Source organism: Triticum dicoccoides, chromosome 3A (assembly GCF_002162155.2).
Source record: "Triticum dicoccoides isolate Atlit2015 ecotype Zavitan chromosome 3A, WEW_v2.0, whole genome shotgun sequence".
In the NCBI taxonomy this organism is placed as follows: domain Eukaryota; kingdom Viridiplantae; phylum Streptophyta; class Magnoliopsida; order Poales; family Poaceae; genus Triticum; species Triticum dicoccoides.
The window spans coordinates 656,032,102-656,048,530 of record NC_041384.1 but is presented as its reverse complement, the minus strand read 5'-3'; the positions used below and the strand labels follow the sequence as shown (position 1 = coordinate 656,048,530).

Sequence of the window (16,429 nt, the reverse complement as noted above, 5' to 3'; positions counted from 1 at the left end):
TAATGACGCACCAGTAATGGGTCATTAGTAAAAAATACTAGTGGCGTGGTACTAGTGGCGCATCAGTAGTGCGCCATTAGTAGGCAAAACTGGTGCGCCACTAGTAGACCTTTTCGTAGTAGTGAGGTTGGTAAATGGGAATTCTACAAATGGGCCTAAAATTCTATAAGAACTCATGAAAAAGAGTAGAAACGACCCGTCTCTACCTCAACCCATGTAGATGATCTTATTGGCAAAAAACATTGTATCAAGATCTACAAATTAAGCCTAATTTTTAATATGTCATACGTATCACTTTGATGTTATTGGATTGCCGGTTTCTTGCTCAATGGACTTCGCCTATGCACAACACTTGAGAAGGGCGAAGACCGTGCGATCTAAGCGTGAGAATTCTCTACCGTGCGATGTAAGCATGAGAATTCTCTACCATGCAACATGCATTAATGCATCCTAAGCTGGGTTTAAATTGCATTGCATTTGATTGTGACATGCATAATTTTTCATGTTTAGATTTTTTTCCTTACGCAGAAATTTCTCACATAGTTCAAATTATAAGGATTGAATTTGTATGCTACATAACATTTAAAAACTATATACCATTTCTACAGCAACGCGCGGGATCGTATCGACTAGTCTAAATAAAGTACTCCACTACCTGCTTCATAATTTTTGACATGGTTTTAGTTCAAATTTAAATTTTGAACTAACATTACCAGTATATTACATTGTTACATTGTTACATTACTTTCATAAATCCAAACAAATTATGTGTATCGTCCTGGCCCCACGCTACACACACCTAATTATTGCGTGTGGACGGAGAAGCACTTGACTCAGCTGTAATTTATTTTCACCCTAATTTAACTAGTAGGAATGATAGTAGAAATAATTCAGACACGCAGACGAGTCGATCACTGCGACTCCCAGGCGCCGAGCGCGCGCCTGGGCGTGGGCTTGGGCTTGCTGTCGGTCTTGACGGGGTAGGACGCCTCCATGGCGATGCCGCAGAGCCCGCCCGCGGCGCCGGAATCCTTCTCCACCCTGATGTAGCCCTGCTCCCCCCACGACGGCCCCCACGAGTTCTTCACCGTCCAGTACGCCTTGCCGTCCTCTGCCACGCCGTACCCGACCACCGCGACGCCGTGGTCCAGCTCCGTGCCGCAGCTGCCGGTGAAGACCCCCTCGGAGTAGAACATGAACGCCTTCCCGCTGGCCTCGACGGCCACGGACACGGGCTGGTTCGCCACCGCCTGGGCCAGCGACTCCTCGCTGTTGGCCGGCACGTCCTGGTGCCCGTCGATGTGCACCACCACGGGGGAATTCTGGGCCGCTCTCGCGACGTTGCAGGTGCCTTGGGCGGCGCGGTACGGGTAGGCAGCCTCGGTGATGAGCCCGCCGTTGCTCTTGATGTACTCGAAGGCGTTGTCCATGAGCCCGCCCTGGCACCCTTCGTTGTCCGCCGTGTCGCAGTCGATGAGCTCCTGCTCCGAGAGGGACACGAGGCTGCCCGTGCGGATGGCGTTGATGCCTTCCACGGACACCACCGTGGAGAAGGCCCAGCAGCTACCGCACTTGCCCTGGTCCTTGACGCCCGTCACGGCGCCCTTCTGCCGCCAGTCCACGGACGGCGGCAGGTCGGACACGTTCACGGCGGCGTACATGAATCCGGGGACGGACGGCGGCGTGGCCAGGGTGTCGCGGCGGAAGTCGCCGACGAAGGTGGCGCGGAACTCGGCCTGGCTCATGTCGCCGAAGCGGTTGAGGCGGAGGCGGTAGGGGCGGTCGCCGCGCTTGTTGTGGGAGTGGACGAAGTGGGCGTTGGACTTGAAGGTGCCGAAGCGGCGGTGCTTCTCGGCGTGGTGGCGGGGCACGCGGTGCGCGGTCTGCCACCGCTCGTACAGGTCCCACAGCGCCTCCTCCGACTCCAGGTCCTTGTCCTCCAGCGGGATGGCGCCGCACAGCTCCACCGCCGCCACGGCCAGCACGGCCGCCACCATGGACGCCACCAGAAGGTTCTTGCTAAGCTGCCCCATCGTGCTAGCTGCTACGTACCAAACTAGTTCACCGAGCAGTAGCTGGTGTTGGCTAGCTTGGAGTGTGAGATCTATGAGGGTGGAGGAGAAGAGAGGAGGTGTATTTATAGGTCGGGTCGTCCCTCGTCATCTGATGAGCAGCACTGAGAAGCTTTGTAAGCAAGCAGAAGGAGAGCGATGGATTGGTTTGCGGCGGGAAAGACACGAGGAGGTTTAAATGGCGGTAACAGAAAGCTGACCGGACGGGGTGTCAGATTCTGCTCGGGGCGGTTGCCAAGTTGCGTGCGGCGGCGCTGGTATTGGGCGGCCACGAAGATTCAGGGCAGATTCACTGACCATTCCCGGTTCGTGGCCGAGGTGCAGGCCTGATTCATTCCTTCGTCGTTGGATCGGATCGCCGTGATAGTCTGCTGACCGTAGGTGTGCCGTTCTATGGACGCTGCGCCGCCGTAGAATCGGTAGATGCAGTTACTGGTGATACTCGATCATGGCGGATGACGACGTTGCCCGTTGAGCCGGTCGAGAGGATCAAACACGGCATTAATGGCAGTCGCGGGGGGCGGGGTGCATGCTCGATCGTAACTGCACCGGCTGGCCGCCTAGCCGTTCGCCGCCGGCGGGGTAGTCTGCCACGGTATTGCTCGCCTTCACCTATCTCTCTCAAGTGTCAGGAGACAGACTGTAATTAGGAGAATTGGCATTTTACCATGCACAGATGTACCGTGCATTGGCTGTGTGCATCGTCGTGATGCAGAGGTCACGGGTAAATTTTTTTTTCAAAGAAAAATGGATATACCATGGATCCATCGTCCACTGTTGGTCCATGCTACATTTTATGGTTTTAGCAGATTTTATCTTATTTTGGAGTGTTCCATTAGTTTCCCTTTTTCATTTTTCGAAGTATCTTATATCTTATATTTACTAATTAGAAGCACCATACGAGCCTCTACGTTAATCCTCCAAAACTACTGTAAAATGACCATTAGATCGTAATTATGCGTCTAGGATTGAAAACGATAGGAAATCCCAAGAGTACATACATGTTACAATGTCCATGATTTTTTTTCCCCCAGAAATACAACATCCAGATTAAGAAACCAGCTCACGTACCAGGCCAAAGAGTCCTAACAAGTTACAACTTCCAGGATTACCTACCTCACGCACAAGTCCCAAGAGTCCTAACATGTTACAGTGGAAGACACGTCCAGTTTTTTTTTTTTTGAATGAAAGTAAAGAAACATCCAGGCTGTAAAAGGAGAAGAAGGAAATATCCAAACTAAAATCACCTAACATACTAATGTTTTTCTTTTCAGAAAGGTACCCAATGCATACATGGTTATTAAATGAAAATCACCATGCACACAACCATAGGGAAAAAAACCCGTCGACAAATCACACACGCATATATACTCCAAATTTGTTTGGGTAGCACATAGTTTGCTGAAAATGAAAAAAAGGTATAGTGTCAATGTTTTTTCAAAATGTACGTCATGAATGTCATAATAAACAAATTATATATTATATCTATTAAATGAAATTTCCTAAACTATGCAAGCGCATAAGGAAAAACCAATGTTTTTCTGAAGTTTACTTATGTCATTTATGTTTTATATTTAAGGAATAAAACAACAATGATGTTTAAGCACTTAATTAATCCTTTTAATATATAGCAAAAGGAGAGTGCACATAGGCGTCGACTGGATAAAGCAATATATCATAGACTAGGACACTGGCTAGCTAGCCGCCATCCCATAAAGAAAATAGCATCACCACTTTTCCTAGTTGTTCATTTGGGATTTGGGAAGGATCAGGTAATTTTAAAAAATGTATAAAGTAACTTCTAAAGTCTTACAGACATGCATCCAGTAATTTAGGGGATATTTTGGAATATTCGAGCAAACATTCAAATTTCATTGTTGATTTAATAATACAAGGATGAATACTAGAATGTTAGTGTCCAAGTAAAAGAAAGATTCGACGAGAAAACTAGAAATATAGAGAATTATTTTAAAGACGAGAAGGCTTCCACGAGTTGAAAAAAATCTACAAGTTCAACGATCTTACAAATATTATAAAAGTACAATGATAAGTTTAAAATGACGGGTATTATTTCTCATGGGTTAAAATATTAATTTAAATATTTTGTATTTCTATGTTTACAAGGCTTTCGACAAAACAATACATACAAAAACTTAATCAATAATACTACAATTTGATGTAGTAGCCAATACAATGTTAAAAATTGCTAGCCCGTGCAGTAGCACGGGTTGACGACTAGTATAACATAATTCGTTGCTGTCTACCACTGTGCACCAGCAAATTCGATCAGAAATTAGTCCACTCTTATTTTTTGGTACGCAAGGAAACACCATGGCACACTTTAAAATAAGAAGAAAAATCAATGAAACATTACGTAAAAATCTGAAACAAGACAAATAATGTGGCACGAAACGTGAAGCTATGGCATACGATGAATGCATCCACGGTATAGTGCCAACCACACACGACTCCGGGATTCTACGCTTCTTGATCATAGTAGCTTCTTTTTCCGTGATCATAGCTCCAAATTCGCCAGGAACTTCTTTAGGAAAAACGACCTAGATATTAGTCCATGGGAAATATGTTGATATATAGAAGTTTGGTGCGCCCGCCAAATCACCCATAAGGGACACCAAAACCGTGATGAACATGTGAATAAATCAAGTTAATTTGTAAAAGTATTAAAAGAGAGAAGAATTGTAATACAATGTGTGTATATGTACGCTTCGAGGAACAATATAGATAGAGGTGCAACACTTCTAAGGAAAGAAGACTCATAGGGATAAGATGAAAATTATTTTTGTCTAATCCGGTGTAATTTCTAACTACCAAATGTATATCTCTAGCATCCCCTAGTGGTAGTACCGCAGACAACGGGAGCATCATGGACGGTCGAACTAGAGAGAGACCAAAGGTAGAACCAACGGGCTGACACCGCTCCACTATCGGAGCAGGAGTGTCGTAGACGATGTCGTGTCCCAAATGCCTTGATTGTAGAGGAAGTTAACGAGGTGCGCAGGCAAGGTGTTAGAGGATCTACAACCGGACTCGGCAAATCCGAGCCCTCAAATGCCCGCGGACGCGCCCAGATGCGCACAGTAACTGGGCACTCCTAAAATCACGTCGTTCACATCCGTGTCTCTCATATCCAAACCCCTATATCCATACTATATCATGCAACATTGATCAAACTACGTAGATCATCTCCGGACATAGAAATTGCACAATAGTTCTCCAAAAGATCCACCAAAGTTCACACAAACGACGGACAACTAAATACTACATCTAAAACATGGAACTAAAATCAACTTCACCACTTCCGGGCCGACCCTTTCCCCTTCTGCTCGCCGGCGTAGCTGTACCTGTCATTGACTAGTTGAGGATTGTCTGATTCGTCGGAGGAGGAGTCGATGATGACGAGGCCCTTCGGGTGTTGGACGGCCCGGTCCTGCTGGCGCTTGAGCTTGGCCAGCCGAGCCGCCTCATTCGCCTTCTCCAACGCCTCCTGCTCGGATTGCTCGATGGCAAGCCGAAGAGCCTTGGCGTTCTTCCAGCGGAGCCGCCGAGCATCCGTCTCCATCGTTGTAAGCGACCAGCGGTAGACTCACGCAAGGAGCCGCTGGTCCTCGTCGGGCTCCACTGGTAACTCACGCTGGCGGCAGACAGAGCTCTCCACAACCCCCATCTTCCTTGCCTGCTGCCTCTCGCGGCGGGTGGCGCGCGCCTTCGACTCCGGTGGGCGCGTCCGGGCCGGCGGGGCGGGCAAAAGCACCCACCACTGCCACAAGAGGGAGCAGCAGCCGGCGGGGCGAGGGGACGACGCGGGGAAGTAGCAGCCGGCAGGGCGATGGGACAGCGCGCGGGAGGCGTCGATTGCGCTGGCCGCCTGTCGGAGCTGCCCATGGGCCAGGATGCGCCAACGGGGAAGCGTGGGCGGCTGCGACGAGACTACAGATACGGAGCTGCCCCCGGTGTCCACCTTGGACTGCTCCAAGGTGATGCGAAGGGCAAGCTCATACTTCGGATCCACCTCATCGTCAGAGCGGCTACCGGAGCTCGACATTGCGCTGGATTCGATCGGAATCGGTGAGGGGAGAGGAAAGGACGGAGCAACAGAGGAGAGTGAGTGAGCTAGGGTTTTGGACCGATGATGCCGATGGGTTTTTTTCTGGGACATCCGTGGGGTCGGTTGTGGGTCGGGCTTGTCAGGCGGGTGCGCCCGGGCGTGCCCGGGCCACCCCATATCCGCCCCATATTTGGGCCGGATATGGGGGTACTGGTCAGTCCGGGAGTTTGAGGCCCGTTTGAGGCGTCTGCCTGGGTCAAAAAAACTTGACCGGGTAGCCCGCCCGGGCGTATGAGGCGGATTTGAGAGGTCCGACTGTAGATGCTCTTAGCCCTTGTGCTGATTTCTAGGGGTCAGGTGTAAGTGTGTTGAGGTAGCCACATGTGGTGTCATGGACGCATGGATGCCCCGAGAAGAAGTCGGGAGTTATTGCGATAATCGTCGAAGAGGATGTCAATGTTGAAGACGATGCTGTTGAAACCATTGTAGATGAGACTCCACCCTGAGTTTGCCAGGCTTGGGGTCATGTCGCGGCAAAGGAACACCTCAATGTTGCTAGTTCGGGCATGCGTAGATGGGGATCATCATGAATTGTACGCCATGTTGGAGTGACTAGTGCATGAGGCCTCTAGGACAATTGTGGTGCCAAGTGATATGGGGCAAAAAGTGACAATGTAGCCGACGATTGCCAGAGTAGACAAAGTAGTCGGTAGGAAACAACAAAATTGGCGATGAGCTTTTGCCTGACAAAGTCAAAATAGGGGTTGTAGGCGGAACTATGGGTACCTTGAAGGGTTCACGCTAATTCCCAACAGAAGCATGGTGGAGGTGCTCGACGTAGGCGAGGGAGAACTCGATGGAGTAACAATGACCATGCGCGAGCAATGGTGATGATGCGCCTAGGGACACGGCACAAGGAGTGCCAAGGTAAAAGTCAACGCAAGGGGCGGAGGTGTTGACTGTTTGTGAAGACACTACGGCCCAAGGGGGCAACATAGGTGTAATTTTCAAAAGTCAATGCAATAGCATGGGAGGCCACTAGCTACATACACACCTAAAGACGTGATGCAATAGCTGTTAGCATGGACCACGGGGCGATATCACTATGGTCTCAAGGGGCACCGTGGCATCCTGTTGCTTGATCGATGGAGGTACTGGCGAACTCGATGACAATCTGCACATGACCTACGATAGTGTGTGCAAACGACATATCACACCACTCGCACAACGATGACAGACACAAAAGCAATCGATAGGTCGACTACATGGCTTGAATAGGGTACTACATGGCTTGAATAGGGGACTACGAATGTTTAGCTTTTCTTCACAATTTTAAGTATAAGTGTGGACAAATTATTTCACTAGATATGATATCTAAGGTGAAAACAACTTATATAGCAAGGCAAAGCTAGTTGCACATGTGAACTAAGAGCAAACTAACTAACAAGCACAAGCACAAAATAAAGGAGTGGGGAACAGATTAACCAAAAGTTGGAGATGAGTTTGTACCATCAAGTTCACATTCTCGGGCGAGTGCCTATCTCTGCTAGAGGTAGGAGCCAAAGCTTCTTGAATGTTGTCGTATGCTCATCATATTCTCCTTGAACCTCACACTAAAGGAAAGACCTCAATCCACTAGTGGTTGGTCCTGAGATGCGATCGAGCATTAATGAACTTTTCCAGAAGAAACGATAATAAGGAAATTCCCTCAAAGGATTATCGTCCAAGTATCCCTAGAAACTCTAATGGTAACAAGATCTACCTAGGATCCAAGGGCGGTTCAAATTTTTCTTTGATAGAAGTGTAGATCGGGATCTCATCTAGCTATCCCTAATGTTTGAGCCAGATTGGGGGTACTAGGGAGAATAACAAGGTTTGAGATTTTTTAATGAAGGAGAGAGAAATGGATTCGTCACCTCCCTTGTGGGGAAGAAGGCGAGCTTATATAGGTGGCCCAAAAATCCAATCATTGTGGAGTCCTTCTGTGTGCCCCTGATATGTTTCATGTTGTTATATTATCATTCTTGGATGTTTTACAATCATTTTATAGCAACTTTATATCATTTTTTGGGACTGGCCTATTGACATAGTGCCCAGTGCCAGTTGTTGTTTTTTATTTGACAGAAAATCAATATCAAACGAAGTCCAAACGCAACGAAACTTATTGGAGAATTTTCATGGGCCAGAAGACACAAGATGGACCAAAGAAGTACCAGAGGGGTTCCCCGGGGGGGCGGGGGGCACGACCCACCCGGGCATGCCTGGGGGGGCTGGTGGGTTTTGCCCACCTCAGTGGCCTCCCGCACCGCCTCTTTGCTCTATTAATACCCCAATATTCCAAAAACCCTTGGAGAGTTGACGAAACACAATTCCAGCCGTAGCATGTTCTAGAAACCAGAGATCCAATCTAGACACCATCACGGAAGGGTTCATCATCCTCATTGGTGCATCTCCGATGATGCGTGAGTAGTTCATTGTAGACCTTCGGGTCCGTAGTTAGTAGCTAGATGGCTTCCCCTCTCTCTTTTGATTCTCAATACAATGGTCTCTTGGAGATCTATTTGATGTAACTCTTTTTGCGGTGTGTTTGTTGGGATCCGATGAACTTTGAGTTTATGATTAGATCTATTTTATCCATGAAATTTATTTGAGTTTTGATCTCTTATATGCATGATTACTGATACTTCTTGAGCTTGTGTTGGTTTTTCCCTTGAAGAGGAAAGGGTGATGCGGAAAAGTAGAGATAAGTATTTCCCTCAGTTTGAGAACCAAGGTATCAATCCAGTAGGAGACAACACACAAATCACCGAGTACCTCCACAAACAATCAAACAACTTGCACCCAACGTGACAAAGGGGTTATCAATCCCTTCATGGTTACTTGCAAAAGTGAGATCTGATGGAGATAGATAAACGACAAAGTATTTTTTTTGGTATTTTTGGTTTATAGATCGGAAAGTAAAGGATTGCAAAATAGTAAATCGGAAACTAATATTGTAGATCAGAAACTAATATGATGGAAGATAGAAACTTATATGATGGAAAATAGACCCGGGAACCATAGGTTTCACTAGAGGCCTCTCTCAAGAAAGCAAATAATACGGTGGGTGAACAAATTACTGCCGAGCAATTGATAGAAAAGCGCAAAGTTATGACGATATCTAAGGCAATGATCATGAATATAGGCATCACTTCCGTGTCAAGTAGACCGAAATGATTTTGCATCTACTACTATTACTCCACACATCGACCGACTCATGCCTGCATCTAGAGTATTAAGTTCATGAAGAATAGAGTAACACATTAAGTAAGATGACATGATGTAGAGGAATTAACTCAAGCAATATGATGAAAGCCCCATCTTTTTATCCTCAATGGCAACAATACAATATGTGCCTTGCTGCCCCTACTGTCACTGGGAAAGGACACCGCAAGATTGAACCCAAAGCTAAGCACTTCTCCCATTGCAAGAAAAACCAATCTAGTTGGCCAAACCGAACTGATAGTTCGAAGAGATTTACAAAGATATCAAATCATGCATAAAAGAATTCAGAGAAGATTCAAATAATATTCATAGATAAAGGTGATCATAAATCCACAATTCATCGGATCTCGGCAAACACACCGCAAAAAAGTATTACATCGAATAGATCTCCAAGAACATCAAGGAGAACATGGTATTGAGAATCAAAGAGAGAGAAGAAGCCATCTAGCTACTAGCTATGGACCCGTAGGTATGTGATAAACTTCTCACGCTTCATCGGAAGGGCAATAGAGTTGATGTAGAAGCCCTCCGTGATCGAATCCCCCTCCGACAGGGTGCCGGAAAAGGTCCCTAGATGGGATCTCACGGGTACAGAAGGTTGCGGCAATGGAAAAGTGTTTTCATGGATGCCTCTAGTGGTTTGGGGATATTTGGGAATATATAGGCAAAAGAATTAGGTCAGGAGGTGCACGGGGGGCCCACAAGGGTGGGGGCGCGCCCTACCCCCATGGACGCACCCTCCGTCCTTGTGGCCGCCTCGTGGATCCTCCGACATCATCTCCAAGTCTCCTGGTTGTCTTCTAGTCCAAGAAAAATCATCGCGAAGGTTTCATTCCGTTTGGACTCCGTTTGGTATCCCTTTTCTGCGAAACTCAAAAACAGGGAAAAACAAGAACTGGCACTAGGCTCTAGGTTAATAGGTTAGTCCCAAAAATAATATAAAATAGCATATTAATGCATATAAAACATCCAAAACAGAGAATATAATAGCATGGAACAATAAAAAAATTTATAGATACATTGGAGACGTATCAAGCATCCCCAAGCTTAATTCATGCTCGTCCTCAATTAGGTAAATGATAAAAACAGAATTTTTGATGTGGAATGCTACCTAACATATTTATTCATGTAATTTTGTTTATTCTGGCATGAATGTTCAGATCCTTAAGATTCAAAACAAAAGTTTAATATTGACATAAAAACAATAATACTTCAAGCATACTAACAAGGCAATTGTGTCCTCTCAAAATAACATGGCCAAAGAAAGCTTATCCCTACAAAATCATATAGTCTGGCTATGCTCCATCTTCATCACACAAAATATTCAAATCATGCACAACCCTGATGACAAGCCAAGCAATTGTTTCATACTTTTGATGTTCTCAACCTTTTTCAACTTTCACGCAATACATGAGCGTGAGCCATGGACATAGCACTATAGGTGGAATAGAAGGTGGTTGTGGAGAAGACAAAAAGAAGGAGATAGTCTCAGATCAACTAGGCATATCAACGGGCTATGGAGATGCCCCCTCAATAGATATCAATGTGAATGAGTAGGGATTGCCATGCAACGGATGCACTAGAGCTATAAGTGTATGAAAGCTCAACAAAAGAAACTAAGTGGGTGTGCATCCAACTCGCTTGCTCACATTGTCCCTTCTCTCTTTTCTCTCACCCTTTTTTGGCCTTCTCTCATTTTTTGGCCTCCTTTTCCGTCCGGAGTCTCATCCCGACTTGTGGGGGAATCATAGTCTCCATCATCCTTTCCTCACATGGGACAATGCTCTAATAATGAAGATCATCACACTTTTATTTACTTACAACTCAAGAATTACAAAAAAATATGACTCTATATGAATGCCTCTGGCGGTGTACCGGGATGTGCAATGAATCAAGAGTGACATGTATGAAAGAATTATGAACAGTGGCTTTGCCACAAATATGATGTCAACTACATGATCATGCAAAGCAATATGACAATGATGAAGCGTGTCATAATAAACGGAACGGTGGAAAGTTGCATGGCAATATATCTCGGAATGGCTATGGAAATGCCATAATAGGTAGGTATGGTGGCTATTTTGAGGAAGGTATGTGGTGGGTTTATGGTACCGGTGAAAGTTGCGCGGCACTAGAGAGGCTAGCAATGGTGGAAGGGTGAGAGTGCGTATAATCCATGGACTCAACATTAGTCATAAAGAACTCACATATTGCAAAAATCTATTAGTTATCGGAATGAAGTACTATGCGCATGCTCCTAGGGGGATAGATTGGTAGGAAAATACCATCACTTGTCCTCGACCGCCACTCATAAGGAAGACAATCAATAAATAAATCATGCTCCGACTTCATCACATAACGGTTCACCATACGTGCATGCTATAGGAATCCCAAACTTTAACACAAGTATTTCTCCAATTCACAATTACTCACTAGCATGACTCAAATATAACCATCTTTATATATCAAAACAATCATAAGGAATCAAACTTCTCATAGTATTCAATGCACTTTATATGTAAGTTTTTATTATATCCCTCTTGGATGCCTATCATATTAGGACTAAATTTATAACCAAAGCAAATTACCATGCTGTTTAAGGACTCTCAAAATAATATAATTGAAGCATGAGAGTTCAATATTTTTTATAAAATAAAACCACCGATGTGCCCTAAAAATATATAAGTGAAGTAGTAGAGAAAAATTTCCTAGCTCAAAAGATATAAGTGAAGCACAAAGAATATTCTAATAAATCACGATTCATGTGGGTCCCTCTCAAAAGGTGTGTACAGCAAGGATGATTGTGTCAAACAAAAAACTCGAAGACTCAAATCGTACAAGACGCTCCAAGCAAAACACATATCATGTGGTGAATAAAAATATAGCCTCACGTAAAGTTACTGATAGACGAAGACGAAAGAGGGATGCCTTCCGGGGCATCCCAAGCTTAGGCTCTTGGTTGTCCTTGAATATTACATTTGGGTACCTTGGGAATCCCCAAGCTTAGGCTCTTGTCACTCCATATTCCATAGCCCATCAAATCCTTACCCAAAACTTAAAAACTTCACAACACAAAACTCAACGGAAAATCTCATAAGCTCCGTTAGTATAAGAAAATAAATAACCACTTTTGGTACTGTTGTGAACTCATTCTTTATTTATATTGGTGTAATATTATTACCTCTTGAGCATGTGTTGGTTTTCCCTTGAAGAGGAAAGGGTGATGCAGCACAGTAGCGTAAGTATTTCCCTCAGTTTTTGAGAACCAAGGTATCAATCCAGTAGGAGGTAACACGCAAGTCACCTAGTACTGCACAAACAAACAAGAACCTCGCAACCAACGTGATAAAGGGGTTGCCAATCCCTTCACGGTCACTTACGAAAGTGAGATCTGATAGAGATAATAAGATAAATATTTTTGGTATTTTTATGATATAGATTGGAAAATAAAGATTGCAAAATAAACAACGATAAAAATAGCTAGTTGATATGAAAATAATATGATGGAAGATAGACCCGGGGGCCATAGGTTTCACTAGTGGCTTATCTCAAGATAGCAAATTCTACGGTGGGTGAACAAATTACTGTCGAGCAATTGAATAGAAAAGCGAATAATTATGAGAATATCTAGGCATGATCATATATATAGGCATCACGTCCGCGACAAGTAGACCGAAACGATTCTGCATCTACTACTATTACTCCACACATCGACCGCTATCCAGCATGCATCTAGAGTATTATGTTCATAAGAATAGAGTAACACATTAGGCAAGATGACATGATGTAGAGGGATAAACTCAAGCAATATGATATAAACCCCATCTTTTTATCCTCGATGGCAACAATACAATACGTGCCTTGATGCCCCTGCTGTCACTGGGAAAGGACACCGCAAGATTGAACCAAAGCTAAGCACTTCTCCCATTGCAAGAAAGATCAATCTAGTAGGCCAAACCAAACTGATAATTCGAAGAGACTTGCAAAGATATTTAAATCATGCATAAAAGATTTCAGAGAAGAATGAAATATTGTTCATAGATAATCTTGATCATAAACCCACAATTCATCAGATCTCGACATACACACCGCAAAAATAATTACATCGAATAGATCTCCAAGAGAATCGAGGAGAACTTTGAATTGAGATCCAAAGAGAGAGAAGAAGCCATCTAGCTAATAACTATGGACCCGAAGGTCTATGGTAAACTACTCACACATCATCGGAGAGGCTATGGTGTTGATGTAGAAGCCCTTTGTGATCGATTCCCCCTCCGATGGAGCTCCGTAAAAGGCCCCAAGATGGGATCTCACGGGTACAGAAGGTTGTGGCGGTGGAAATTGGGTTTCGTGGTGCTCCTAGATGTTTTCGGGGTATATGGGTATATATATGAGGAAGAAGTACATCGGTGGAGCTGCAAGGGGCCCACGAGGGCGGGGGCGCGCCTACCCCCTTGGCGTGCCCTCCTGCCTCATGGCCTCCTTGCTTCTTTCTTGACGTCCACTCCAAGTCTCCTGGATCACGTTTGTTCCAAAAATAACTCTCCCGAAGGTTTCATTTCGTTTGGATTCCGTTTGATATTCCTTTTCTGCAAAACACTAAAATAGGCAAAAAACAGCAATTTGCACTGGGCCTTTGGTTAGTAGGTTAGTCCCAAAAATAATATAAAAAGGTATATTAAAGCCCATTAAACATCCAAAATAGATAATATAATAGCATGGAACAATCAAAAATTATAGATACGTTCGAGACTTGTCAAATATCTACTGTATTCCAATTTTCCATGGTTCATACCCCCCCCCCCGATACTACTCATAGAATCATCAAAATAAGCAAACAACACAAAGAAAACATAATCTGTCAAAAACAGAACAGTCTGTAGCAATCTGTAACTCTCGAATACTTATGTAACTCCAAAAATTCTAAAAAATTAGGGAAACTAAGCAATTTTTTCATTAATATTCTGCAAAAGGAATCAGTATTTTATCGTGCTTATGTTTAAAATGAGAATTTTTTTCCTGAGCATAAAAGTTTCTGTTTTTCAGCAAGATCAAATCAACTATCACCGTAAGACATCCCAAAGGTCTTACTTGTCACAAACACTAATTAAAACACAAAACCACATCTAACCAGAGGCTAGATGAATTATTTATTGCAAAACAGAACCTAAAAAGCAAAAACTAAACTAAATTGGGTTTCCTCCTGATACGTCTCCAACATATCTATAATTTTTGGTTGCTCCATGCTATATTATCTACTGTTTTGGACTATATTGGGCTTTATTTTCCACTTTTATATTATTTTTGGGACTAACCTATTAACCAGAGGCCCATCCCAGAATTGTTGTTTTTTGCCTATTTCAGTGTTTCAAGGAAACGGAATATCAAACGGAGTACAAACGGAATAAAATCTTCGGGAACGTAATTTTCTCACTGAATGTGATCCAGGAGACTTGGACCCTGCTCCAAGGAACAAAAGAGGCGGTCACGAGGGTGGGGGGCGCCCCCTAGGGCGCGCCCCTGCCTCGTGGGCCCCTCTTTGCTCCTCCATCGTACTTCTTCCTCCTATATATACACACGTACCCCCAAACGTTCAGAACAGGAGCCAAAAACCTAATTCCACCACCGCAACTTTCTGTATCCACGAGATCCCATCTTGGGGCCTGTTCGGAAGCTCCGCCGGAAGAGGGCCATCATCACAGAGGGCTTCTACATCACCATAGCCCCTCCGATGAAGTGTGAGTAGTTTACCTCAGACCTTCGGGTCCATAGTTAGTAGCTAGATGGCTTCTTCTCTCCCTTTGAATCTCAATACAAAGTTCTCCCCCTCTCTCATGGAGATCTATTCGATGTAATCTTCTTTTTGCGGTGTGTTTGTTGAGACCGATGAATTGTGAGTTTATGATCAAGTCTATCTATGAATAATATTTAAATCTTCTCTGAATTCTTTTATGCATGATTGGTTATCTTTGCAAGTCTCTTCGAATTATCCGTTTGGTTTGGCCAACTAGATTGGTAGTTCTTGCCATGGGAGAAGTGCTTAGCTTTGGTTTCGATCTTGCGGTGTCCTTACCCAGTGACAGAAGGGGCAGCAAGGCACGTATTGCATCGTTGCCATCAAGGATAACAAGATGGGGTTTATTTCATATTGCATGAATTTATCTCTCTACATCATGTCATCTTGCTTAAGGCGTTACTCTGTTTTTAACTTAATACTCTAGATGCATGCTAGATAGCGGTCGATGAGTGGAGTAATAGTAGTAGATGCAGAATCGTTTCGGTCTACTTGTCATGGACGTGATGCCTATATACATGATCATGCCTAGATATTCTCATAATTATGCTCAATTCTATCAATTGCTCAACAGTAATTTGTTCACCCACCGTAGAATACTTATGCTCTTGAGAGAAGCCACTAGTGAAACCTATGGCCCCCGGGTCTATTCTCATCATATCAATCTCCATCACTTTAATATTGTTTTGCTATTTACTTCGTCTTAACTTTTTAATTTTCATCTTTATATCAAAAATACCAAAAATATTCTATCTATCAGATCTCACTCTCGTAAGTGACCGTGAAGGGCTTGACAATCCCTAATCGCGTTGGTTGCGAGTAGCTATCGTTTTGTGCAGGTATGAGGGACTTGAGCGTGGCCTCCTACTGTATTGATACCTTGGTTCTCAAAAACTGAGGGAAATACTTATGCTACTCTACTGCATCATCCCTTCCTCTTCGAGGAAAACCAACGCAAGCTCAAGACGTAGCAAGAAGGATTTCAGGCGCCGTTGCTGGGAGTCTACGCAAAAAGTCAACATACCAAGTACCTATCACAATCCCTATCTCTCGCATTACATTATTTGCCATTTGCCTCTCGTTTTCCTCTCCCCCACTTCACCCTTGCCGTTTTATTCACCCCCTCTCTCTCTATCCTCCCTCTCTTTCTCTATTTGCCTCTTTTGCCCGTTTCTTGTTTGCTCGTATGGTTGGAATAGTTGTTTATTTATTACTAAACAGAGAACCTAAGAT

At 44.3% G+C, this 16,429-nt stretch overlaps 1 protein-coding gene across 1 annotated transcript; it reads right to left on the bottom strand.

Moving 5' to 3' along the window:
- Window positions 1-716: 716 nt before the first annotated feature.
- Window positions 717-2,090, bottom strand: LOC119272566 (cysteine proteinase EP-B 2). Its single transcript, XM_037554033.1, has one exon. It carries the CDS (start codon window positions 2,031-2,033, stop codon window positions 912-914), a length of 1,122 nt encoding a protein of 373 aa, XP_037409930.1. The 5' UTR covers window positions 2,034-2,090; the 3' UTR covers window positions 717-911.
- Window positions 2,091-16,429: the final 14,339 nt, after the last annotated feature.